At 39.3% G+C, this 27,925-nt stretch overlaps 1 protein-coding gene across 4 annotated transcripts in view; it reads left to right on the top strand.

Annotated features, from left to right (window-relative positions):
• Nucleotides 1–27,645, top strand: part of RPRD1A (regulation of nuclear pre-mRNA domain containing 1A) — a 59,254-nt gene extending 31,609 nt beyond the window's left edge. Inside the window, exons 5-8 of one of the 4 annotated variants that reach the window (XM_045296201.1) lie at nt 204–330; nt 438–613; nt 721–742; nt 26,222–26,313. In XM_045296201.1, the coding sequence (XP_045152136.1) occupies nt 204–330; nt 438–613; nt 721–742; nt 26,222–26,229 (333 nt within the window). In that variant the 3' untranslated portion in view covers nt 26,230–26,313. Of the gene's footprint in view, nt 1–203; nt 331–437; nt 614–720; nt 1,939–26,221 lie in introns of those variants that run through there. The other 3 variants (XM_045296200.1, XM_004702959.2, XM_045296199.1) reach the window with 3 other exon arrangements.
• The last annotated feature ends 280 nt before the right edge of the window (nt 27,646–27,925 follow it).

Genomic DNA, 27,925 nt, shown 5'->3' with positions numbered 1-27,925 from the left:
CTCCCTCTACCCTCCTAGTATCGGCACTCACACCACCGGTCCTGAAGGGATCATCTGCCCTAGATTCCGAAATGGACTGTTTTTAAACAGTTTCTCTCTGAAGTAAATAGTACATAAGGATTAACTAATCTAGAGACTATTTCTATGTTTTGTAGTTTAATATTTTAAACTTATTTTAGTTTTCAAAGTGTGTGACTTTTTAGACTCTAGATCTCGTTAGAGCACTGCAAGATCTGGAAAATGCCGCTACCGGTGATGCAGCGGTTCATCAGAGGATAGCTTCTTTGCCTGTTGAAGTCCAAGAAGTATCCCTACTAGATAAAATAACAGGTAAGAAAAGAATGTGTGATCAGGACTCTTTGGGTGTGAGGATGAGGGAACAGCATATGGCATTGTTTTTGTTGTGTAACAGTTTTATTATTTTGTGCTTTTGTCAGATAAAGAGTCTGGAGAAAGGCTTTCTAAAATGGTAGAGGACGCTTGTATGCTGCTGGCAGATTACAATGGCAGATTGGCTGCAGAAATAGATGATAGGAAGCAACTCACTCGGATGTTAACGGATTTTCTTCGCTGTCAAAAGGAAGCCCTTGCAGAGAAAGAGCATAAACTGGAAGTGCGTAACCTTTTCCTTTTTCAGTGCTTATCACTTTATTTTACGTTTCAGTCAGAATTTCAAGAGATCTTAATATATCTACATATTTTGCCTTTTTATTTTCATAGACCCTTTTAGGCAGTGGCCCAGGTAAGCTTCTCCTTGCTTTAACGAATTTCCTTCTATGTGAACTAAATTGACCTTTGTTACTACACATAGAAATTTGGATTGGCAGAGTTATATGTTTTTTAATATTTTTTAACTATTCAATATGAAATCTCATATGATAACTTATTTTAATCAATTTAAACCTATATCTTCAGAAAAATTACTGGGAAAATAGCAGTTGGTATAAAATGTGATTAACTATAGTAAATGGTGGGGTGGATTTATTCATTTTATTCTAAGTACATACAGTCTTTTAGGAATAAGAAAAGGGTTTTAAAAAGTTTGTGGGGAAAATGGAATGACAAGATAATAGAATTTTTTTCCACAGACATGTTATGGGCATGAATTTGTTCTGAACACACTAGTCCCTGGTATCCATTTCCCTTTAGCTATCCATTGATTTTGCTTTGGACAATAGTCTTCAGAATGCACTGTTGTTCCACCCCAGAGTCTGCTGGGTAACCACCCTCACTCGGGTGGAGAGTCATGGATGCTTTGTCATGTGAGTAATCATGTGATGCTCTTGGTGAATGCAGTGCGTTAAAAAAAGAGAGAAACATGTCAATTTCCTTTTAGCACAGTAACCATTATCAGAGATTCCTGTTTAAATGGTTTACCACTGGAGCAGTATCGGGAAATTTCTGATTTGCTGTCTCTTTATTTAGACAAAGTTCACAGTAGATTTGTAGATATGCTATGATACTGCCTCTATTACATTTTTATTCATTAGTGATTTGTTCTTGGATAAACAGTCCTCAATTGAGCTAAACATGATATTTAGATTGGGTTGCCATTGATTGCTATTTGAGTATCAGCAGCAAAGGTCTTCCTCCCCAAGTTTTTAGCTCTTTGGTTAGTTCTACCCTTTCTCAGTGTGCTTCTCTGCTCCCATATAAGATAGGACAGGAAGGATGGAAGTTTTGTTTGAAAGACAAATTTGATTGTTTCCCAATTTTGAACATGTGATAGAACTTTAATCTTAATATTACTTGGTTTATTGTTAACAGAATTAAGGGTAAGTAATGTCATACTCAATTTTTGTCTTTAATCTTTTGGTATGGTGTCTTTAACTTCTGTCGAGCTTCTGTTGCAGGTATTGGACATGGGCGTATCCTCTAATGGATGTCACCACCCATTAGCATATTTTTTCCTGCTAAAAATAAACATCAAACTCCAAAGCTTGTATGGTCTCATGTTTTTGAAAGTTGAAGGGAAGACTGAAATTTTATTTCTCTAAAATGTAATGTTTCCTCACTTGTGACTGGTCATTTATCAGTGGATACAAATATAGCAAGTAGAACAGATGCCACCACCCTCAGCTCCCTCCTTCCCTAATGCCTTCCAGCCAGATTTCATAGTTGCTGCTGGCCATAGATGGTGAGACTGATGATACTGATTGATGGCATTTACCAAGTGTCAGAGACTATTCTAACAACCTCACATAGGATGCTCAGTTCATCTTAACACCAGTCCGATAACTCAGGAAATATTGGTTCTATTGACAGATAAGGAAGTTAAATAACTTGCCTAAGCTCACAAAGTGCTATTGAATTGTTTGGAACCTGGGAATCTGCTTCCAGAGTATAAGATCTGTACCCTTAATCCAAAAGACATTATTGTAGCGAGTTTTTACTTTAATAATGAGATTATAGTAAAAGCTAACACCCTCCAACTTTTTCTGCTCCCTCCCTCCTCAGAGGTAATCACTATCACAAAATAATGTACTAGTTTTGTTGTTGTTCAGCCTGACGACTTTATCATGTCACAGAAAACCACCTAAGTTATTAAACATTTTTACAAGTAAAGGAATATTTTGATTTCTATATCAACTTGGAAGTTATTCCACGGAACTCTGTATATTTTCCTTTAGAGTTAAGTGATTCTTTTGTTAGATATGAAAATTACTTGAGATAATGGGACATTTTTCATACCTACCAGATGGTATCACTTTGAAGTAGAACATGAGAGGTCTTGGTTTGCATATATTTTCCACATCAGCCTTGATAGCATCAAATCGTTTTCAGTTATGTATCCTTGAACATCTATGAGGATTGACCAAGTGTTGATGTATCATTAGTTGCTCTTACTATTTTTTTTTAATGGCGGGACACATTTAAAGTATCAGTTCAGGAATTAGATATTTCACACTTCTCAAGGCCACTTTTAAAACATTTGCAATGGATGAAGATATGAAGGTTTCTGAAAAGAATTTTGGAAGTCACTAGTTCATTGTTTTTGAAATTAGTGCCTAATCTTAGTTGGATACTGAGGGACTAAGTGATAAAATAGGCTATGAATAAATAGTTTACATTCATAAAATCAGTGTCATAGGTTGCAGATGCATTTCCCCAGAGGTTGAGGAAAGTACTATGTAAACTCTTATTCATCTTAACTTTTTACAGAAGGGCATACATGAAAAGGGGGAACTGAGATGACATTTTGATTTTGATACTTTGGGAGAAGAAGCAAAGGAGCAATCTACAATCCACAAGTGGGCCTCCGAAAGTTCATGGAATAAAGAAAAGATAATGGGATTTTTCCAGCTTCCTGTAGAAGTCAAAAGAGATGAATTGGCAGGATGGCTATGGCATTGGACTCATACGGGAGCACAGTTGTGAAGACAGTGCAGGAAAGGGCAGTGTTTCACCATGTTGTACATAAGATGTCCTTGAGGCAGACCGACGTGATGGCAACAAAAAGAAAAGCTCCAGTATTGCTTCCATATTCAGTGAGATAATGGAGTTGGGTATTTTTTTCTTGATACATTTGGTATAAGGAAGTTGTGTTTTAAACTCTGGTCATTTTCATCTAAAAAAGGTACAAAAAGTCTGTCCACCTTCTGATGGTGTCAAGTTGCTGACAGGTGTACATTATAGGAATCGCTACAGAGAACTTTCTGGTGATACACGTTTGCACAGTTGTTAAGTGTGTCTACAGTATTGATTCTCTGAGGTAGAGAGCTAGTCATTAGGAATGGTTATTTGGATAGATTACTTCCAAGCCCATTGAACATAACTTCTCACTGTGTGTCAGCAATTTTTTAAAATGGTTTATATTGATAGTGTAAAAAATAAGTTTTGTTTAGATTTTTAAATTATCTTTTTTTACTTACCGTCTTTTCAATTATTAACTTATTTTTATTGCAAATTCCCTGTCCGTATCCTTTAGACCAGTGGTTCTCAACCTTCCTAATGCCGTGACCCTTTCATACAGTTCCTTATGTTGTGGTGACGCCCCAACCATAAAATTAATTTTGTTGCTACTTCATCACTGTAGTTTTGCTACTGTTATGAATGGGGCAACCCCTGTAAAAGGGTCTTTTGATCGCCAAAGGGGTCGTGACCCACAGGTTGAGAACCTCTGCTTTAGACTTTTTCTATTTAGTTCTAACTTTTATGTTAGTACAAGGAAGTAAAATCTGCCTTTGCCTTTATGTATAGATTCAGGGGTTTTAAACTTTTACTGATGGTAATAGCCCTCTCAGTTTATACCTGATACATACAAAGCACTCACTGCTGTGAGGTTGATTCCAACTTGAAGCAAGCCTATAGATCAGAGTAGAACTGCCCCTGTGGGTGTCTGAGACTACCTTTACAGGGAAGAACATGTTCAGTATGTCTTTTTTTAAAAAAATTTTATTAGGGGTTCATACGACTCTTACTGCAATCCATACATGTATCAATTGTGTAAAAAGCACATTTGTACATTCATTGCCCTCGTCATTCTCAAAACGTTTCCCCTCCACTTAAGCCCCCAGCATCAGGTCCTCATTTTTTCCCCTCCCTCCTGGCTCCCCGCTCCCTCATGGGCCCTTGATAATTTTTATGTTCAGTATGTCTTATACCAAAAGAACTCAAGAAAAAATTCAAGCCTCGAGTCACATTATTAAAAGATCCTGTGAGCAAAATACTGAATGATACAGAAGGATGCATCAAAAGACGGAGAAAATATGCAGAATCACTATACCAAAAAGAACTAGTCAATGTTCAACCTTGTCAGGAGGTAGCATATGAGCAAGAGCCACTAGTGCTAAAGGAAGAAGTTCAAGCTGCATTGAAAGCATTAGCCAAAAAGAATTGATGGAATACCAACTGAAATGTTTCAACAAACTGACGAAGCACTGGAGGCATCTAATGGTCTATGGCAGGAAATTTGGAAGACATTTAGTTGCCCAACTAAAGAGATCCATATTTGTACCAGTTCCAAATGAAAGTGCCCAAACAGCTTAGACTATGGAACAATACCACATGCAAGTAAAATTTTCCTGAAGATCAAGTAACAACAGCTATAGCAGCAGTACATTGACAGGGAGCAGCCAGAGATTCAGGCCAGATTCAGAAGAGGACGTGGAACAAATGATATTACTGATGTCAGATGGATTAGCTGAAAGCAGACAGTACCAGAAATATGTTTGTGTTCTATTGACTTCCCAAGATATCCGACTGTGTATCATTGCAAACCTTGAGAAGAATGGGGCCTCCAGAACTCCTATAGAGGACTGGAGAGCAAGGGTGTTACTCTGAGAACTAACGTGTGCCTGATTCCAAGCCATGGTATTTTTAATTGCAACATATGCATGTGAAAGTTGGACATTGAATAAAGAAGACGGAAGAATTGATGCATTTGAATTGCAAGGGAGTACCCCCCAAACCCCGGACTTTTTTTAAAGCTATGTATTTAAATTTTTAACAAAACAACCTTGTCACTTTCAAAGTACTCTCCATCACACAACACATTTGTCAAATCTGCGATTCCGTTCTTGGAAACATTTTTCAAACGCATCTGTTTGAATGACTGTGCCTCCCTTGTTTTTTTCTTCACTTCTGTGTCGTCAAGTCATTGCCCTTTCATGTCCCTCTGCATTCCTAGAAACAAAAAAAGTTCACACGGATTGAGGTCAGGTGAATAAGGAGCATGGGGCAAGAGAGGCATGCTGATTTTTGCCCCATGCAGGTGCACTGAGATGGATGCTTGAGCAGGTGCATTGGCACGGTGGCAAAACCAGTCTCCCATCTGCCACAAATCAGGCCTTTTTTTGGGGTCATATACTGTTAACCCAATCTTTTCAGAACCTCTAAATAGAAAGCTTGGTTAACAGCCTGACTTGGTGGAATGAGCTCCAAATGCACCATCCCCCTCACATTAAAAAAAAACAGTAATCAACTTGATCTCTGAATTCACTAGAGTTTACTTTGGGCGATGGTGTCTTCCACTGACTTGATTCATGTTTGCTTCCAGGGTCGTAAGGATAGCACCTTGTCACTAGTAATGAACTTGGGGGAAACGTTTGGGTCTCTTAGAAGCTGTTCTTTCAAAGCATGGTATGTTTCCTTCCACTTGATGCTCTTTTTCGTGGTCAGAACCCAAGGCACAAATTTCACAGTGACTCTTCTCACTCTCAAAACCATGAAAATACACTGAACTGAGCTCCAAGAGAGTACACATAACTTCCCTCTCTTCAATGGTCAGTGTCAGTCTTTGAGTATAAGTGCACGAATTTTTTTTATTATTGGGGGCTCACACAACTCATCACAATCCATACATATATCACTTGCGTCAAGCACATTTGTACATATGTTACCATCATTCTCAAAACACCTGCTTTCTACTTGAGCCCTTGGTATCAGCTCCTCATTCCACCACCACCCCGTCCTTCCTGAACCCTTGATAATTTATGAATTATTTTGTCATATCTTACACCATCTGATGTCTCCCTCACCCATTTTTCTGCTGTCCATCCCCCCAGGGAGGACGTTATATGTAGACCTTGTAATCCGTTCTTCCTCTATCCCTCACCTTCCCTCCGCTCTCCCAATATCGCCACTCTCACCACTGGTCCTGAGGGGTTCTTCTGTCCTGGATTCCCTGTATTTCCAGTTCCTATCTATGCCAGTGTACATCCTCCAGTCCAACCGTATATGTATGGTAGGATTGGGATCATGATGGGGAGAGGAAGCATGCAAAAACTAGAGGAAAATTGTATTTTTCATCATTAATACACTGCACCCTGACTGGCTCGTCTCCCCGCATCCCTTCTGCAAGGTGATGTCCAATTTCCCACAGTTGGGCCCTGGGTGCACACTCCACACTCCCCCTCATTCACAATTCTATGATTTTAATCTTTGGTGTCTGATCCCTGATCCCTTTGACGCCTTGTGATCTCAGAGGCTGGTGTGCTTCTTCCTTGTGGGCTTTGTTTCTCAGATGGCTTCTTGTTTATTTTCCAGCCTATACAACCCCAGATTCTATATATTTTGACAGCCGGGCACCATCAGCTTTCTTCACCGCATTTGCTTGTGCACACATTGTCTTCAGCGACTTCAGGTGCTATATCTTGGAAGCTGACCACCATCAGCTTTCTTCACATTTGCTTGAAATGCACGAATTTTGTTGACATTTTCATCTATTCAGGAAGTTGACGGACATCCAGAAAAAGGTTTGTCATCAATTGACATTTCACCTTTTTTGAAATGAGAAAATCACTCGTACACCTGAGTGTTTCCCTTAGCACTGGTGCTGTCTTTGTTAGCTGTGTTTAACATCAAAACCGTTTCTGTGGCATATCTCACACACACACACCAAAGCAGGAAACAAAATTTCACAGCCACACTTTCTTTTAAATCGGTTAGCACAAAAAGCAAGGTTGGAGTGAAACTTTATGAAAAAATTCACTGTGACCGGAGAGGACCTTTCCAGGTGATGTTGCACTTAGCAGGAAAAATGCGTACTACGAAAGCTCCCCTCTGCCTGGCGCAATTCCGGTTTTGGGGTACCCCCTCATATGCTGGAGAAGAGTATAAAAGGTATATTGACTTGCTAGAAAGACTAACTGATCTGTCTTGGAAGGAGTACAGCCAGAGTGCTCCTTTGGGGCAATGATGGTGAGACTTCATCTTTGGACGTGTCAGACTAGCCCTTTGAGAAGGACATGCTTGGTAAAGTGGAGGAGCAGCGAAAACGAGGACACCCTCAATGAGGTAGAGGACAGACACAGTGGCTGCAACAATGCGCTCCAGCATAATTTGAGGACTAGTTTAGGGATGGTGCAGGATCAGGCAGGCAGTGCTTTGTTCTGCTGTGCATAGGGTTGCTGTGGGTTGGAACCTGCTCAACAACTTTGTAGAAAAAGCCTCATTTTTCTCCAAAGCGGTGGGTGGCTTTGACGTGCCGACCTTGCAGTTGGCAGTCCATCTTGTAACCATTGTCACCAAGTACCTGTACTAAAAGATAAAGTCCGCTGCTTTTGTAGGTTTTTTTCTATTAAATAATTTTATTCATTTGGAATATTTTCTGCATTATAAAACTATTTTAGTTTAAAGATGTTAAATGAATGTTTTCCAAGTGATAGTGTTATGTCCCCTCACCATTTATTGATTAATGAATAATCATGCAGTTTGTTTTATTGGCATATTTAATTACGTTTACACAAGAATTGAGTCTTGTTCTAATCTACTGGCCCATTTGTTTTTGTTCTTGGTTGTCATCAAGTAGACACCAAAAGTATAATATAAAATATTGCTTGACCATGTACCGACCCTGGCCAGAATCATTCCTGTGTTTGAGCCCACGGTGGCAGCCACTGTGTGTCCTCATCCGGGAGGATTTGCCTCATTATTTGCCAAACACGATCTCCTTTTCTAGTGATTGGTTTTTCCTGCTGATGTGTTCAAAGTTCAAAAGGTGAATCCTCACGATTCCCACCGCTGAGAAGCATTCAGGATGTACTTCCTTCAGCATTCTTCATTCTTCTGACAGTCCAGTGTATATTCAGTATTCTTCACCAACACCATGATTCAAGTAATGTCCCACCCTTCCATTTTTATTGTTCAGCTGACACATGTATGTGAACAATTGAAAATACTAGGGCCTAGGTTAGGTATACCAGTCATCAAAGTGACACCTTTACGTTTTTAGCACATTAAAGAAGTCTTTACAGCATTTTTGCCCTGTGCGGTAACATCATTAGATTTCTTGACTCCTGCTCCCATGTACATTGTAGCGGAGGTGAAAAATCTTTGCTACTAGACCAATGGAGAATTATGGGCATTCATTGATCCATGAACAGTGAAATTTTTGACAACCTGAATTTCTTCACCTTTTATCGTGTTTATTGGTCCCCTTAGGATGATTTTTTGGTTTTGTTCAAGTGCAATCCATTTTGAAGGCTGTAGTGTTTTACCTTCATCTCTTAAGTGCTTTAAGTCATTATCACGTTTAGCAAGCAAGGTTGTTGACATCTCTATTGCAAGTAATCTTTCTACAATCCTGATGCTTTAGTTTCTTGTAATCTGTTCTTGGATCATTTGCTCACCATACAGATTGAATAAATAGGTTGTACAATCCTGCCTCACATCTTTACCGATTTTATACCCTTGTTCTATTTGAACAACTCTATGCACAAATTCAACGTGAATGCAAATGTTCTGAAATTCCCATTTTTTGTAATGTTATCCCTTAAATTTATTAGCCACGCAGTTGAATGCCTTAATCAGCAAACGGGTAAACTTCTTTTTGGTATTCTCTTCTTTTAGCCATGATCCATCTTAAATCAGCAGTGATATTCCTTATTCTAAGGACTCTTGAATTCCTCTACCCACCCACCCCCAGCCTTTGAGTAATCAAATGTATGATTTTAACTAATTATAGTTATTGTCAGTGTCGGTTTTTACATTCTTACCCTACTTAGAATTTTACACAGATTTTAGCTTTGTATTTAATGTTTTAGATGACATTTCTGTGAAGTAGAAATGAGAATATGCATGACATTTTTCTCTAAGTGATTCGGTGGTGTTTTAAAATTTTATTGTTAAAAAAAATCAGTAATTGGGGGTTCTTACAGCCCATAACAATCCATATATCAATTGTATGAAGTACATTTGTACATAGGTTGCCATCATTTCCAAAATTCTTTCTATTTGAGCCCTGGTATCAGCTCCTCTTTTATCCCTTCTCTCCCACCCTCATCAACCCTTGATAATTTATGAATTATTTTTATTTTCATATTGTACGCTGTGTGCTCAGTTCTTAATTACTCCCAAATATCATCTATTGGCTTTTTCTCTAGAACCTTTCATTTTCTTCAGAAATAATGCCTTCAGTTTCCCTGGAAGGCAATGTATTTGTTTTCAGAACAATACTCACCTCTGGTCCCTAAGTCCAGCTTTCCTTTTGGGGGCTCAGTTTCTTATTTCCCACCATTTGACTTTGAGTTAGGGCTTTTAAGAGATTTTTGTACGTGTTTTTAAGGAGTCATTGGTAATCTTAAGACTCGGTTTTCAAGGAGCTCTTCGTACTTCAAAAGTCTTGAGTATTTCCAAAGCTTCTCAAGATGAATTACATTCTTTCTGATCACAGCCCCTTCTTTCATTGTTTTCTTACTTCCAAAACTTTCATGACATCTGTGTACTGAGGTCTCCTTTTCTCTGTCCTTGTGGGCCTTTGCTTGTGCAACATGACCTTTGGGGGAGGGAGGAGCAATATGTGACATCAGCTTGCTATATAAAATGGAAGCTCTTTTATGACTGAAGTAGCATTGTGACACCTGCTGTTTTTCATGAGTGCTTTTCATACCTGTTGTGAAACCACCCTTGCATAAGTATGATGGTCACATATTGCCTAAAGAAATGCAAGTCACTACATCTGTAATGCTCTTCTGTGAACACACGTTCCTGCTCCTTGTTGTTAGGTGTCTGAATCAGTTCCGAACCATAGTGATCTTATGCACAACCGAATGAAACACTGCCCTATCCAGTGTCATTCTCACAGTTGCTCTTATACTTCGTCCATTGTTAAATCATCGTGTCATTCATCTCCTTGAAGGCCTTCCTTACTTTCATTGTCCCTCTACTAAACATGATATCCTTCTCCAGGGACTGACCTCTCCTAACAGCATGTACAAAGTATGTAGACAAAGGTTCAACATCCTTGCCTCTAAAGAGCACTTTGCCCATACTTCTTCCAAAACAGATCAGTTTGTCCTTTCGGCACTTCATAGTACTTTGAATTCTTCTCTAGCATCACAATTCAAATGCATTGATTATTCTTTAGTCTTCCATGTTCAATGTCCAACTTTGACATGCATCTGAAGCAATGTAAAATACCATGGCTTGTGTCAGACCTACCTTAGTCCTCAAGGTAACAGCCTTGCTTTTCATTTCTGTAAAGAGGTCTTGTGCAGCATCATATCCCTGCTTAAAACGCAAATGTTTGTGAATATAAGACTACTAATCATAAGTCCCACCACTTGCCTGTTATTTGTCCATCTGTAATGGCTTGTGCTGCTGTCATGCAGAAAGCTATGTCATTAATATTTCAAATGCCAGCAGGGTCACCCAAAGTGAACAAGTTTTAGCAGAGTTTCCAGATTAAGAACGAACAATGAAGAAGTACTTGAATCTCCACTTCTAAGTAAGGAGCTGCTGAAAACCTTTGTCATGGCTTTGAAACATTGTTAGATATTAATGGCCCAATGAATCGGAGCAGAATACTGTGAAAGATGGGCCCTTTGGGCCCGAGAGCACTCGAAATGTGGCAGAGCACCAGCTGATTTCTCAGTGGAGTTGACCATGATGATGTGTCATGTAAACCCAAGCTGATTTCTCAGAGTGGAGTCCACCATGATGATATGAGTCATGTAAACCCGCTGGCAGTGGAGCCTTTGAGATCTTCCATTGCTGATGGAGCATGGCTCAAAGTAAGGAGAAACAACCTCAAGAATGTGATGATTTGAACTTAGTGTGTGTGAAGTATGAATCTAGGAAAATTGAAAGTCATAAATGAGTCACATAAAGATCAATATCCTAGGCATTCATGAGTTGGAATGGTATTGACCATTTTGATTTACTAAGCTGGGAATAACATGAGAAATGGTGTGGCAGTCATTGTATAAAAGGACATTGTAAAATTCATGAAGTACAATGCTGTCTGTAGTAGGATTATATCTAACCTGAAAGGAAATCCAGTGAATACCAGTATTTCTCAAATTTAGGCACCAACTACAAAAGCTAGTGATGAAGAAATTGAAAAATCTACCAATGTCATCAGTTTGAAATTGATCAAACATAAAATCAAGATATATTGGTAATGGCCAGTGACTGGAATGCAAAACTTGAAATGAAGGAACAATTGTTGGAAAATATGGACTTGGTGATAGAAATGAAGCTGGATAGCACATGGTAGAATTTTGCAAAACCAATGATTTATTTGTGACATGCCTTTTTTCAACAACACAAAATGCAACTACACATGGACTTCCCTAGATGGAATATATAGAAATCAAATTGACTACATCTGTGAGAAAAGACGGTGAAGAAGCTGAATGTCAGCAGCTAAAATCAGGCCAGGGACTGACAGTGGAACAGACTTACATATTGGTCATATGTAAGTTAGGATAAAGCTGAATAAAGTTAAAACAAGTCCACAGGAGCCAAAATGCAACCTTGAGACCATCCCACCTAAATATCGCAAACATCTGAAGAACAGATTTAGTGCATTGAATTTTAATGAAAGAAGACCTAATAAACTTGCTCTTAATTGGAGAGTAACCATGGTAAATGGAAGAAATGTTGAAGTCAGAGCTGAATGGAACTTTTTGAAGGACAACTGGAGAAGGCAACGTATTAGAATGAAACGTGCCAAAACCTAGGGTTAGAAAAGCAAAAGAAAAACACTCAAAACTCGAAAAATGTAAGCCTCTAATTTTAAGTTGTAATGAAAGAGTCGAAGTGTCTGGGTTGCTTTCTCACTATTATTCAGTCTATGCTGAGCAAATAATCAGAATCTGGATTATATGACAAAGAATGTAGCATCTGGATTGGGGGCAAAGCAAATTTTAGAGGCTCTTCTGATATGCTAATCTTTACATTCTGCAATCTTAATGACCTATTGATTTCTTCGTGAATGATCATTTTGATGTTTTCTCACAGCCCATCAGGTCTTCTGTCAGCAAGCAGGGTTGTGTCACCTACACACACAAAAGAAAGGAGGACTTGAAGCCCTTGCTGATGAAGGTCAAGGATTGCAGCCTGTCAGTGTGGCTTACAACTCAGTGTCAAGAGGACCCAAATTCTCACAATTTGACTAAGAGATAACATCATGATAAATGGAGAAAAGATTGAAGTGTCAAGGATTTTATCTTGCTTATTCTACAATCAGTGCTTATGGAAGCAGCAGTCAAGAGGTTAAAAAAAATACATTGCATTAAGCAAATCTGCACAAACGTAAAGTATTGAAAAGCAAGGATGTTCCTTTGAGGACATAGGTGCACCCGATCAAAGTCATGGCATTTTCAGTTGTCTCATGCATGTGAAAATTGGACACTTAATAAGGGCTGGAAGGATTAATACATTTGAATTGTGGTAGTGAAGAATATTGAAAGTAACATGCTCTGCTAAAAGGACAAACCAATACATTTTGGAAGAAGTAGAGAGTGTTCTTAGAGGCAAAGATGGAAGGTTTTGTCTTCACGTACTTTGAACATATCAGGGGAGATCAGTCCCAGAAGATGGACATCATGCTTGGTAAAGTGGAGGGGCAGCAAAAACGAGTAAGGCCCTCAATGAGATGGATTGACAACATGGCTGTAACAATGGCCACAGGCATAGGAACACTTGTGAGGATGGGGCAGTGTTCTATTCTGTTGTGTATGGGGTCTCTCTCAGTTACAACTGAATCAGTGGCATCTAACAGCAACAACAGTAGACAAAATATTACATGGTGCAGGAAGCATCAAAAGAAGGTAGAATACACTGTCATTGTACCAAAAAGACAATCCACATTCATACATTTCAGGAGGTAGCATATGAGCATGAACCAATAGTGCTGAAGAAAGCAGTTCAAGCTGCACTGAAATTATTAGCCAAAAGCAAGGATCCAACAATTGATGGAGTGCCAATTGAAAAGTTCCAAGAGACTGATGAAGCACTGGAAGCCCTTACTCAGCTATGCCAAGAAAGCTTGACCGACTTGACTGGAGATCTGTATGTGCACCCATTCCAAGAAAGGTGACCCAACAGAGTGATCAAGTTACAGAAAATCTTGATGTCACACGGAATTAAAATTTTGCTGAAGATCATACATCAATGGTTGCAGCAGTACAATGACAGGGCTGCCAGAAGCTCAGGCCGGATTCAGAAGAGGAAGTGGAACAAAGGATATTGTTCTACCAGATGGATCTTCACTGAAAGCAGAGAATGCCAGAAAGATGTTTACTTATGTTTTGTTGACTAGAGAAAAGCATTCAACTACATGGATCATGACAAACTATGGGTAGCCTTGAGAAAACTGAGAATTCCAAAACACTTCATTGTACTCATGAGGAACTAATACATGGATTAATTTGTGTGAGCAGAATAAGGGAATACTGCCTGGTTCAACACCAAGAAAGGTGTGCAACACAGTGCTATCCTCTCACCATACTTAATTCAATCTATGCTGAGGAAATAATTGAGGAAGCTGGATTATGTGAAGCATATGTCATCGAGATCGGAGGTTTATTAACAATCTGTGGTATGCAGATTACACAATCTTGTTTGCTGAAAGTGAGGAGGACTTGAAACACTTGCTGATAAAGATCAAGGATTGTAGCTGTCAGTATAGATTACAAGTCGATCTCAGGACTAAAGTCTTCAAAATGGGACCAATAGGTAACATGATAAATGGAGAAAAAAAATTGTAGGAAGGATTTTTTGTTACTTGGATCCTCAATCATTGCTCCTGGAAGCAGCGGCCAAGAGATGAAATGAAAAATTACATTTGTAAATCTGCACAAGCCCTCTTTAGAATATTGAGGATTAAAGTGAGCCTGACCCAAGCCATAGTATTTTTAATTGCCTCATATGAATGTGAAATTGGACATTGAGTCAGGAAAATTGAAGAAGAAATTAAAGCATTTGAATTGTGCTTGAGAAGAATATTCAAAACACCATTCACTGCTGAGAAGAGAAACTGATCTCTCTGGGAAGGAGTGCCACCAGAGTGCTCCTGGGAGGCCAGGGTATTGAGCCTTCATCCTACATGCTTTGTTCATGTTGTCAGTCCCTGGAGAAGGACGTCCCCATTGGTAAAATAGAGGGACACTTTAAGAGAGGAAGACCACCAACATGATGGATGAACACAGTGGCAGCAACAATGGACTTGGGCATAGGAACAATTGTGAGGTTGTCATAGGAGCAGGTAGTGTTTTGTTCTGTTATGCATAGGGTCTCTGGGTTGGGACTGACTGCATGGCACCTAACAAGATGTTTGTGGATCATAACAAATTACGGAGATTCTTGGAAAGAATAGGAGTTCCAGAACAATTGCATTATGTGGAACCTGTAGTAGAAGCTAAAGTTTAAAGAGAGCAAGGGGCTGCTAAATAGGTTAAAATCAGGAAAGGTATGTGTCCGGGTTGTATCCTTTCACCATGTTTATTTAATCAGTATGTTGAGCAAATCTGACTCTGAAAGGGAACGTGGTATCAGGAATCAAGGAGGACTCATTAACAATTTGCAATGTACAGATGATGCAACTTTGATAAAAACAAAGATGCCTTTATACACTGAAGATGAGGAACTGCATGCAGCCTTCATCTTGTATTACACCTCAGCATAATACGGAAATCCTCACAACTGACTCAACATCGTTAAAAACAACAGGTTGAGATTCTCAAGAATTCATTTTACTTAGATCTACGATCACCTCCCATGCATGCAGCAGTCTAGAAATCAAATTAATTATTTTGTTAGGCAAGTTTACAAAAAACCTCTTTAACATGCTTAACAAAGATGTCATTATGAGGACTAAGTTCTACCTGCTCCAAGCCACGATATTTTTATTTGTATCAGGTGCATGCAAAAGTTAGCCCATGAATATGGAAGACCAGAAAAGAAATTGATGCCTTTGAGTTACGGTATTGACAAAATGTACTATGCAATACCAAAAGATTGAACAAACTAATATTAGAAGTACAGCTAGAATATTCATTGGAAGCAAGGATAATAAAATTTATTATGTCATATTTTAGACATGTTATCAGGAAGGACCAGTTCCTTGAAGAGATACCATACTTGGTAAAGATTTGGAGAAAAAGGGTGGTCTTCAATGAGACAGGTTGACATTGGGGCTTTAAAATTAGTCTCAAATGTAATGATTGTGGAACTGGGCCAAGAATGGGCAGTGTTTTGTTTTGTTTGTGTGGGTCTTGAGTCAGAATTGGCTTTATGGCACCAAAAATAAATGGTTAACAAGACAAGGCCTCATGGAAATTAGATAACCTGCAAGAATAAGTCATATGGAAGAATCAAGGAGTCGCTGAACGTCAAACATGATCAGCAATGAAGAAGGCCTTTGTTGGGCTGCTCAGGTGACTGAACAGTACCAGGAAAGAATGAAGAAAATGTTCAAGAACTGACACAATCTCAGAAGGTGTAGTGTACAAGGAAGCTTCCAAAAGTTTGTTGAAAAAGTGGAATTGGAATTTTTCCACGAACTTTTTGAATCTCCCTCATGTTATTGGAATACCTAAAGGACCATGAAACATTGCAGTGATCACAGAGGATTTTTCTAAATTAATAACATCAAACCACAGGTCCAGGAAGCTCTGTGAACACCAGGCAGAATAAAGCTGGCAGGGGAGGGGGTGACACTTAAGCATGTCTTCCTGTGTTACGGAAAATCTTGAAAGAATTTGGGGAGTGGGGCCACCATTCCTGTAGAGCAGTTCCCCCAAGTGGGCAATACTTCCCCTGAAGGGGGGCACTAGAATGACCCATTGAGACCATAAAAACAGGTGCCTATACTTTATCCTGGCTTATGGGTGGTAGTACAGTTTTTTTAATTACCAAGGGGGCCCTGAGTAAGTTTTTTCCCCTGAAAAGTAGGTGGTAGACAAAATAAATTTGAGTGCCTATGCTATAGAGGGACAAAGATAAACTTTATAACAGTACTAATAGAACCCTAAAAGCAAGAAGAGTAAAGTGAACTATTTAAAGTGTTGAAAGAAGCAAACATCCACCTAGAAGTGAAACTACTTCAGAAGTGAACAAGGAGTTGAATTTTTGTTACTGGAGGTGTTCAAGAAGAGGTTGTATAAGAGGAATGTGATGAGGAAAATATGGGGGCCTATTCTATAAATAAATGTAGCTCTGGGAAATAGTACAAGCTGTTAGCAAAAATGTGTTTCAATAATTTTCAGTAATGGGGCAAACCTGACATCAGAATGCTGAGCATCTGAGCAACAAAGCAAACTTTTCGTTCCGAAAAGCTATCTGGCTCATCTTTTAGAACCTTCTGGAACCAGATCCTGCTTTCTGGCTCATCTTTTAGAACCTTCTGGAACATTGTTGCATAGGACCCTCAATTTGAGAAACATCTAAATGCACTGAGTTTTTTGTGGCCCTGAGATACTATGATTTAATCATTCTTGATAATATTCTTAGTCATTCTTGATAATACAAGGGTACTTTAAAAAATATTGCTATAAAATCAGTAACCTTCATTAAAATATGAAGCTTTTGTTTTCTTTAGGTGTGTATACTTCTAAATTCAATGTTTCCATCTCTCTAACCCTTCCCCAAAGAATTATCTGTTACACCACATCAAAGTAATAGTTTTGGCATCATTGTGGAATTCCGGTAGTCTGAAGTGTTCTTTTGAGTTTTGATGTGAAATAGACATCTGAAGGGGTAAGATCAGGGATGTAGGGTGGATGGGAGAAAGATTCCCCATGAAAATATTTCTAGGACAGCCTTTGTTGCCCCCAAAGCATGGGAAGTTACATTAATTTTTTAAAAAATCATCTTATTGGGGGCTCATACAACTCTTAACACAATCCATACATAAATGTGTCAAGCACATTTGTACATTTGTTGCCATCATTTTCAAAACCTTTTTCTACTTGAGCCCTTGGTATCAGCTCAATTTTTCCCTCCCTCATAAACCCTCAATAATTTATGAAATATTTTTTCTTGTCTTACACTGACCAATGTCTCCCTTCACTCACTTTTCTGTTGTCTGTCCCACCGGGAGGGGTTTATATGTAGTTCATTGTGAACGGATCTCCCTTTCTACTCCCACCTTCCCCTTACTCTCCTGGTATCGCTACTCTCAAAACTGGCCCTGAGGAGTTTATCTGTCCTGGATTCCCTGTGTTTCCAGCTCTTAACTGTACCCATGTACATGTTCTGGTCTAGCTGGATTTGTAAGGTAGAATTGGAGTCATCATAGTGGGGTGGGGGTGGAGAGGAAGCATTAAAGATGTTGAGGAAAGTGGGTGCTTTGCTGCACCCTGACTGGCTCGTCTCTTCTCTGACCCTTCTTGTAGGGATGTCCAATTGTCAACAGATGGTCTTGGGTCTCCACTCCTCACTCCTCCTCTTTCACATTGATAAGATTTTGTTTTCTGGGTCTCTGATGCCTGATTTCTGATGATACCATCACTACCTCATGATCACAGTCTGGTGTGCTTTTTCCATGTGGACTTTGTTGATTCACAGTTAGATGGCCACTTATTTATCTTCAAACCTTTAAGACCCCAGACACTATGTACCTTTTGATAGCTGGACACCATCAACTTTCTTCAATTTGCTTATTTTGTCTTTAGTGATCATGTTGGGAAAGTGAGCATCACAGAATTCTGGGTTATTAGAACAAAGTATTCTTGTGTTGAGAGAGTACGTAAGTAGAGGCCCAATGTCTGTCTGCTACCTTAATACTTAACATATAAATATATGTACATAGATATATTTCCCTATCATTGTATATAAATATATGTACATGCCTGTATTTAGACCTCTATAAATGCCTCCTAGTTTTTTCCTCTATTTCCTTTTGGGAAGTTACATTATTATGGGGAAAAAATTCTTCAGCTCAACTTTGTTGGCATTTTTCTCATCAATGCAGTTGTCCATTTTTTTCCTTAGAAGCCCTCTTGACAATCCTGTGTCTGGTAAGAAAAATGTATACGATGACCCTTTTGGAGTTCCAGAAGAATCACCTTAGCCTTCTTGAATGACCCTCTCTATCATGAATTTATCTTTCTCTCTCACCTTTATAAAGTTACATCACCCAAATTACTGATTTATCTGAGATAGCATTCCAGGACACTTGTTACAAAGTTTCATTAATTTTGGAAGATGTCCATTAAACATGTTTTGTTTAGAATATATGTATATGTAAGCTGAATTCCTAGTAGCGATATTTTTTTTACTTATATATGGGAGGGGGTACTCCCCCCAAAGCAGAATTGTGTTGGATGAAGCAGAACTTTCGTAGTGCACATTTTTTTTCCTTGCTAAGTGAGCATCAAGCAGCTTGCTCCAAGTTGCTGTAGCCAGTGGCGTCAACTGGGAAGGTTCTCACAGTGAATTTTTTTTGAAAAGCAGTTTCTCAAACTTTTTTGTGATGGCCGATTTAAGAGAACAGCTTGCAGCTGTGAAATTTTATTTCCTCCTCAGGAAAAATGCCACAGAAGCTATAGTGATATTGAACACAGCTTACAAGGACAGTAGTTCTATGAGAAAAACTCAAGTATGTGAGTGGTTTTCTCATTTCAGAAAAGGTGAAATGTTGATGACAAACATTCTGGATGTATGTCAACTTCCCAAATGGATGAAATGTCAACTCATAGTGCATTTCGAGTTTGGTCAGACTTAACCAAGCTTTGTATTTAGAGGTTCTGTAAAGATTATGTAACAGTGTGTGACAAAAGCCTGATTGGTGGTATTCAGGGGACTGGTTTGGCCACCAAGACAATACACCTGCTCCACAGCCATCTCAGTGCACCAGTTTAGGGGGGAAAACAGCATGCCTCTCTTGCCCCACACACCTTACTCAACAGATCTCCCTCTATGCGACTTTTTTTCCCCTTCGAGTGAAGAGCAACATGAAAGAACAGCGATTTGATGACATAGAAGAAGTGAAGGAAAAAGGGAGGGAAGTGCTGTCAGTCATCCAAACAGACGAGTTTGAAAAATGTTTCCAAGAATGGAATCGCAGATTTGACAAAAGTATTAAGTGTAATGGAGAGTACTTAGGAGGTGATAAGGTTGTTTTGTAAAAGCAATTAAGACATAGCTTTTGGGGGGGAAATTCCGGGTTTGGGGGATTACCCTCTCATGCTATGCGAATACATGAAGTGGTCACACAAAAAATTAAAAGCATAATTAGCTAAATTCCTCCTTTATTAGCATAAGCTAAGTATTGACTTCGGTTTTTAAAAATAATTTTATTTGGGGCTTGTACAATTCTTATCACAATCCATACATCCATTGTGTCAGTATATATGCATATTTGTTGCCATCATCATTTTCAAGACATTTGCCGTCTACTTGAGCCCTTGATATCGGTTGCTCATTTTCCCCTCTCCCTCCCTACTCCCCCATCCCTCATGAGCCCTGCATAATTCATAAATTATTATTATTTTGTCATGTTACACTGTCCGACATCTCCCCCTGCCCTCTTCTCTGCTGTTCACCCCCCAAGGAGGAGGCTATATATAGATTCTTGTAATCGGTTCCCCCTTTCTACCCCACCTGCCCTCCACCCTCCAGGCATCACCACTCTCACCACTGGTCCTGAAGGAGTCATCTGTCCTGGATTCCCCCAGTTGCTATCTGTTCCAATGTACATCCTCTGGTCTAGCTGGATTTGTAAGGTAGAACTTGGATCATGATAGTGGGAGGGAGGAGGCATTTAAGAACTAGAGGAAAGTTATATGTTTGGGGGGGAAGATGAGCCAGTCAGGGTGCAGGGTAGCAATGATGAAATATATAACTTGCCTCATTTAAATTCTTAACAGTCATCCTCTAAGGAAACACAGATGTACCTATTTGACAAGGTTGAAAATTGAAGGCTAAAGACGCTAGCAGTAGAACTGATATTTGAACCTATAACTGTTTTGACTGCAAACTCCAAGCCTCCCTTGTACATTTCCTATTCTTTGCTCCAATATGTAACTGGAAATTCCATGATCAGTTCCTTGTGGGTTAGTCAACCACTAAAATTTCAGCTCTTTCCCAGAAGGAATTTCCCCACTATTCTGCTTGTTGATAGAGGCCATTGAGTTGGTTTGAACTAATAACCACCCTATCTGTGGACAACAGAACAAAACACAGCTTGGTCTTGTGCCCTCTTTACAGGTGGTTATGTATGAGTTCCTCGTGGCAGTCAATGTGGCAGTCCCTCTCAATGAAGGTCTTCTCTTTTCTCTGACCTTTTATTTTAGCAAGCATGATGTCCTTTTCCAGGGACGGATCCCTCCTGATAACATGTCCAAAGTCCGTGAGACAAAGTCTCCCCATCTTTGCTTCCAAGGAGCATGCACCCTGGTTGTACTTCTTCTGATACAGATTTGTTTGTTCCTTTGGCAGTTCGTGGTAATGTCAGTATTCTTCGCCAGCATTTTAATTCAAATGCATCAATTCTCAGGATTGACTTCATTTTATTTTAAATATATCTCCCCACTTTATTTTGAAAGAGCTTAACCGAAGCCATATCTTTCCTGTTAACTTCTGGTTTAACTTCCATGGTCCAAACTGATGACTGCTGTTAGGTTCAGCTTTCTTATGCACCCATTGATACTTGGACCGATTCCTTGCCTTTTTTCCCTGATTCTCTTTCTTTTGTCTGCTCGATATTGCTGCTATCACTATTACTGGTCTCTCAAAAAAGAAAATCCTTTTCTAGGCCCATATTTTTTATTCATGAGAAAATGACAACTCTAACTGGAATGCCAGGGACATTTTAATGGTAGAAATAGGCTTCCATGTAATTCACGATCAGTTTGACTTGTGACCATTTTAATTGTAGGGGCATGATTGTCATTGATCCTGTAGCTTATATGTACTTCATAGTGCTCCTTGAAGAGAGGCAGGCTGGTAGAATGGTTAATACGTATGATTATTCTGGAGCCAGGTTTGAACCCTTTGACTTTAGGGGAAATCCCCTGCTGGTTCAATGTACTTTCGTTTCTTCATCTGTTACATAGGCTTGGCATAATCTTTACTTGTAAGTATTAACTTGAAAGCCTTCAACAGTGGTTTGCATTTAGTAACATCAAAAGTGTAGCTGTTGGGTGAGGTAGATTGATAGCTAGGGGGTGTAATGCCTATTGGTAACATGACCCTCATTGCAATTTTTTAAAACCCGGTCAAGAGCCAGGTAGACAGTGGTTTCCTTGCAGGAAATCTAGCTCTTAGAAATCCATTAAGTTTATTTTCCACTTGCTTGTTAACAATCTAAAAGACTTTATAGTAATTCTGTTTTAAAACTTTGGAATAACGGAAGGATATTTTTTAAGTAAAATTAAGTCTGCTTTAATTTTACAGTGGCTTATTTGAGATAAATCCCCCAAAAAACACTGCCCTCGAGTAGATTCTGAAACCTAGTGACTATGCATACGGATCCAGGGTTTTAGATGATTATGAGAGCAGATGACTTCATCGTTCTCCTACAAAGTGCCTGGTGGATTTGATCTGCTGACCTCGTGGTTACCCAACAGCGCCACCAGGGCTCCTGTGAGTGAATAATAAAAGCCCCAAATAAGCTGCAAAAAGGAGGACAGTGTGCCCTGTAAGATTCATGTATAGACTCCCTGCTCAGAGACCTTTCCATTAAGGAGCAGGATAACATTTGATTGAAAAGGATTTTGGTTTTGCTGCATTTTTAAATTTTAAAGCCCCAAAGCTATTAATTCTAAAGTTAGATCACAAGCTTAAGATTGAGCATTTGTTTTTTGGAAAGCAAGTTAGAGCAAGCCACTGAGCTGTGGCCCCTGGGGATGATAAATGACTTGACCAGTCACAGCTGCCTAACATGATGGCATGTCCTCAATTTTTTTTTTAATCTTGACCAATTTTTCCCATTTACATAATCTTTTGGTGCCATCAAGTCAATGCTGACTTACAGTGACCCCATAGGGCAGGGTAGAAAGAACTGAGGCTGTGAGTTTCTGAGACTCTTTACAGGAGTAGAATGCCCCATCTTTCTCCAATGAAGCAGCCCTGATAGCTGTGAACTACTGACCTTGAGGATTCTAGTCCCATACATAACACCACACCATTGGGGCTTCCACTTATCCTCCTAGAGAGCACCTGTCATAGGGAAAGCAAAATGAAGTAAAGGTAAATTGGGGTTTTTTTAAAATGAGAGCCGTAAATTCAGAATAGTTAAAGCAGTGATGTTAGAAAGACTTTATTTTAATCCCAGGTTTCTGCACCAGAGAGAAAAGGAAAGACTGAAGTTTCTTCTTAAGAAACAAAAGACAGTGAAATGCCACATGTCAAAGAACAAGGAGAAGAAATGCAACAGGGTTGTGAAGATTACCATGACCTGCTTCTATAATACATTGTGAAGACTGTTGACACCACTAGCTTTACCTTCAACGGTAAACTATTCTCTTAAGACCCAAGATCCCACTTATTTTAATTTTGAAGTACTTAGTTATTACGAAGACTGGTAAGAATAAAAATAATTTGAAATAGCCACAACTGAAGCAATTGAGTTTCAGACAATGTTTTATCATCATTATCTCCATTGTTTAAAAAACCTCGGGGGAGGGGCACAGGGAGGCATGATTGGGGTTCTTTAAACATCATACTGGACTTACTGATTCTTGCAAAGGGGAAAAAAAATCCTAGCACATCTAGCCCTCTTTCCACCACAGATGCTGAGAAGAAAGAATTGTTATCATTTGAAAGAAAGGGGGGCACCATATATTTAACTTCAAAAATAGATTAATCATTAAGATTAAAGCAACTGGAATTAAGATATGTCAGGGTCAACCCCAAAATAAGAACCAGGAAGTTTATTCCTGTAGTGAGTCTTATTGCAGGATGAATCTGATAGCTTTCCATAATGATTCCACAACTAATCCCATTCCAAGTTACTTCGTTTACTTGCCCTGCCCCTCATATTTTAGTGACAGTTCTCTGTCCTATGAGTTGGAATAGACTCCACTGCAGTGGGCTCAGGAGCCCTGGTGGTTATGCACTGGGCTACAAAATGACCAGCTGCTCCAAGGGAGAAAGGTGGGGCTTTCTACTCAGGTAAAGAGTAGAGTCTCCGAAACTCACAGAGGCAGTCCTACCCTGCCCTGTGAGTCGCTGCGAGTCAGCACTGACTTAATGGCAGTGAGTTGGGGGTGGTTATAGATCCTTATGTTCATAGAGGACAATCCCAGTTCTCTTAGGACTATTGAGAAGATTGAGTTCATGTTAAAATACATTATACATAATTCACATTAAACAGGTGGCAACCTTTGTTTACTATTTGTAGTAGTATATGCCTGTTGAAGGCTTTTAATTGCCACATGCATTTTGAATCACATGATTAAGATAAACCCGTCCCATGCAGCTGCTAGTGCCATTGTATTGATTCCAACTCATGGTGACCCATTAAGTGCAGAGTAGACTTGATCCATAGTTTTCAAGATCTTGGAAAGCAGATTGCCAAGGTAGGTCCAAACTGCCAGTCATTTGGCTAGAAGTCAACACTAAACCACGAGCACCACACAAGGACTTCTTTATGTGATGCTGGAAACTAGAGTGGACAGTACTGACAAAGACATTTCTCAAAGCACATAGCCTAAGAGGAGCAGAAGGTAAATTGTCTTCAAACATGTTTGGACAGAAACTGCTGACTCGGAAGTATCTTAGTTATTATTATTCCACTGAGAACAAGGACTTGCTGGTATGATACGGACCAATCTATGTGTTTGCCTGTTACAAGCATGTTCTGAGAAATAACATGCTAAATGTGGATCAAAAGCCAAAGCCAGTTCAAAGGAGACGTAAGAGAGCCTAGCTAAGAAGTATACATCCAGAATATGAAATAGCAGTGTCTATCTTCTGTGTGCTATTCTGAGCTGACCATGTTGAAAGCTACTTGGTGTTCTTGTGTTACTGGTAAAGGAGAGAAGGGAAGAAGAGAATTATGCTTTGAGATTAAAAGAGATCCCTATTAAACTTTATAATTTTACTCCACCCTAGTATAGGAATTGGGCTGCTAACTGCAAGGTCGGCAGTTTGAAACCACCAGCTGCTCCTTGGGAGAAAGATGAGACTTCTGCTCTCATAGTTAGTCTTAGAAACCCACAGGGGCAGATCTACCCTGTCCTATAGGGTCACTATAAGCCAGCATCGACTCCATTGCAAGGAATTTTGTTTTGCTTACACTTGGATGATAGATTAGAAATGCAGGGACACGCGAACATGGCAAGAGTTGCTCTTTCCTGTCCCCAGAACTGTCTCCACTTTGCCAGCTTTCAGTGTTGCCAGCATGCTGTTTCCCAGAGTTCTCTTATTTTTTGGGAGCATTTTGCTTCTAACAGTTATGCTAATTTTAGCAAGCTTCCTGGAACCCTCCGGGTTGTAAGAAGAGGTTCAGTAATAGAAGTGTGCCTCATTTGTTGACTTCATTTTAGGCAGAAAGACTAGGTAGAGAAATGGTTCACATCTCTGACTTTATTATCAGCCTCAGTGGTATTTGCAAAATTCACATGCTCTGGGCCCATGTCCAGAGGGGATTAGAATTCTCTTTGTAGTTACTTACATAATTGTGATGTACAGTCATGGTTTAGAAGCACTGACTAAGAGGGGCTTGCTCTTTGGGAGATAGGATGAAAAATGTGTTGCTCGCGTGCTCTGTCTAGTTTGTGAATCCTGGCCTTGGTAGCAGGGAGGAAACGGATCTAGTCTCAGAGGGAGAATAGCCATATTCTAGCAGTCTTTTACCCTGGCTGCCATACCCCGCCCATGTCTGGAGTCCTCAGTTGAAAGGAGCCTGTCCCACTACAGACACGGGCTGTTTTTCTTTTGACCCAAACATGACTGCTTGCAGGGCAGTTTGGTTTTTAACCTTTTCATGTGCCATTGTAGTCCCTGGGTAGTGTGATAAAGCCGCAAACTCTCTCAAATTAACATCTTTATATGCAAAGGAAACGAGTTATGTTGATGTGCAATTATCAGAGTAACGTGAACTAAAGCATTTCTTTACCAAAGCATACACATGGTGGTGGGTCTAAGAACTTCAAAGTAGTGATAAATGCAAGTAGTGTCTTAGGATCGCTAATAGCATACCATGATGTAGTATGAAAACAGCAAGTTTCTCCTGGAACACATGCTCCTATGGCTTCCTTCCACCACTCAGGGGAAAACAGGGCTAACTTTCAGTTGAGGCTTGTGAAAGTAAGTGATTTTTTTATCCAAATTCAGTGATCCCTGAAAATATGATACGCTTTATATATTAAGTATATTATCTTCTTTCTATAGGTGCAAAACAGCTGCTAAAGATTGTAGTTTTAAAAATAATATCAAGTTACCTATTACACATTTCTAAAGCTTCTCTTTTGACCCTAAAATGTATATTGTAATGATCTTTTTCTTTGACGTTACCGATTGCAGTACCAGACCTTATGCAGAACATTTGCTAGGTGCCGCTCCAGTGAGCCCCCATGATGCTAATGGAACTGGTTTAATGTTGCAGGAATATAAGCGCAAGTTAGCCAGAGTTTCCCTGGTGCGCAAAGAACTCAGGTCCCGGATCCAGAGCCTGCCAGACTTATCTCGATTGCCTAATGTCACTGGGAGCCACATGCACCTTCCTTTTGCGGGGGACATCTACAGTGAAGATTGATGACCGGTCTCTTCCCAGAGCACCAGGACTTTGCAAGAAATGGAGACAGGTTAGAAGAATAGTCCTGTAGCATTATTTTTGTATATTGTTGAGAGGGTGACACTAACAAAAGGAATGCGTAATTTATAAAATTGTTTTAAGATATTGGTTTGTTTACTACTTTATTGGTAAATTAACATGACTTAGTTTAAACAACATGATGATATCTGTGTATTAATAAGCTTCCAAATAGTGATTATTTTCAAAAGATTTTTTTGTAAATTTTTTTGATCCAGGGCCTTGTGAGAAATTCTATGTTTCTATTTCTTCATGTATTTTTGAATGTTTTTTTCTTTGGTTTCTTCAGTATCTGATCACTGTGTACTATGTAATTTCTAAAGGAGAAGAACTAATCAGGAATGAGTTGAGACTTTATTATGGTATAGTCAGGACTTGATTGTAGAAGGGACTAAATGTCTAACTTAATCTTCACCCTTCTCCCCAACCAAAATGTCAGTTTTGTGCCTCTCAATGCCTTTGATTCCTTATTCCCCAGAGGTCAGTAACGTACCACTAGACATGAATGTCAACTTGAGAGTCAGATCCAAACAAGAACCTTTTTCTACAATAGAGATTCCATTGCAGCTACTAAAGTAGAAAAAGGCGTGTGCCATAAAGACTTCCTTGACTGAACTATTTAGAATTATTTGGGTAGATTAATGTGGAAATGCTTTGGACATGTGAAACATTTTGACACACCACCCAAAGGACACCTTTGATTCTGGAACTGATACCTGTTTGTCATTTCAGCCTCCTTTGAACATAGATGATCCCTTTAACATAAAGCTATCTATGGGATTTTAAAAAGCGTAAAAGAATGATACTTTCATTATTCCCTTAGCCATGTAGCTTTAAAAACAATTGTAATTTTTAGCTCTAATAGCTCAAGATCACAATATTTCATGATACTCCGTAAAGTAGCCTGGGACGTGTTTAATGTTTCCTCGAGGTTTTTGAATGCCTATACATTTGGAAATGAAGCAGTGCGACACTACAGGGTAAATCTGGTAAATTCTATATTTGTATATTCAGAATTACCAAAACAAATGTACTTACACCTTTTATTTTTAACCCTGTGTGTTAGAATAGTTGCATGCTCTCATGCTTTCATTTTAAGGCACACCCCGTGTAGTGGTGGATTTGTATCCAATAATGACTTAGTATAAATATTTTTTTCAGTTATTGCTTCACATACTAGACATTTTTCTTTGTGTTGTAAGCAGATTTAAATTAGAATAGTCAATAAAACGTTTCATTTTAAAATCCCATAACCAATGATGTCTCACTGGTCTGAGTGGCTTCCTTCTGTTTCTTTCTCAGTATTAGAGGATGTAAGCTACCTTGCAAACAAATTTACATATGAAGAGACAGGCCAACAGTGCTGCTACCAGTTGGGCCTCTCCCCACAACTGTGCCACCTAGAAGCAGTCCCCAGCTAGAGACATGGGCTCCAGTCTCAAGTATTTTACAGGCTCAACTTGTGGGTGACCTGGGGACACTTAACACCGGAAGCTC

The sequence above is a fragment of the Echinops telfairi genome, unplaced genomic scaffold, assembly GCF_000313985.2.
Source record: "Echinops telfairi isolate 266 unplaced genomic scaffold, ASM31398v2 ScPeMD7_7400;HRSCAF=8409, whole genome shotgun sequence".
Lineage (NCBI taxonomy): Eukaryota > Metazoa > Chordata > Mammalia > Afrosoricida > Tenrecidae > Echinops > Echinops telfairi.
This window is presented reverse-complemented; position numbering and strand designations above follow the sequence as displayed.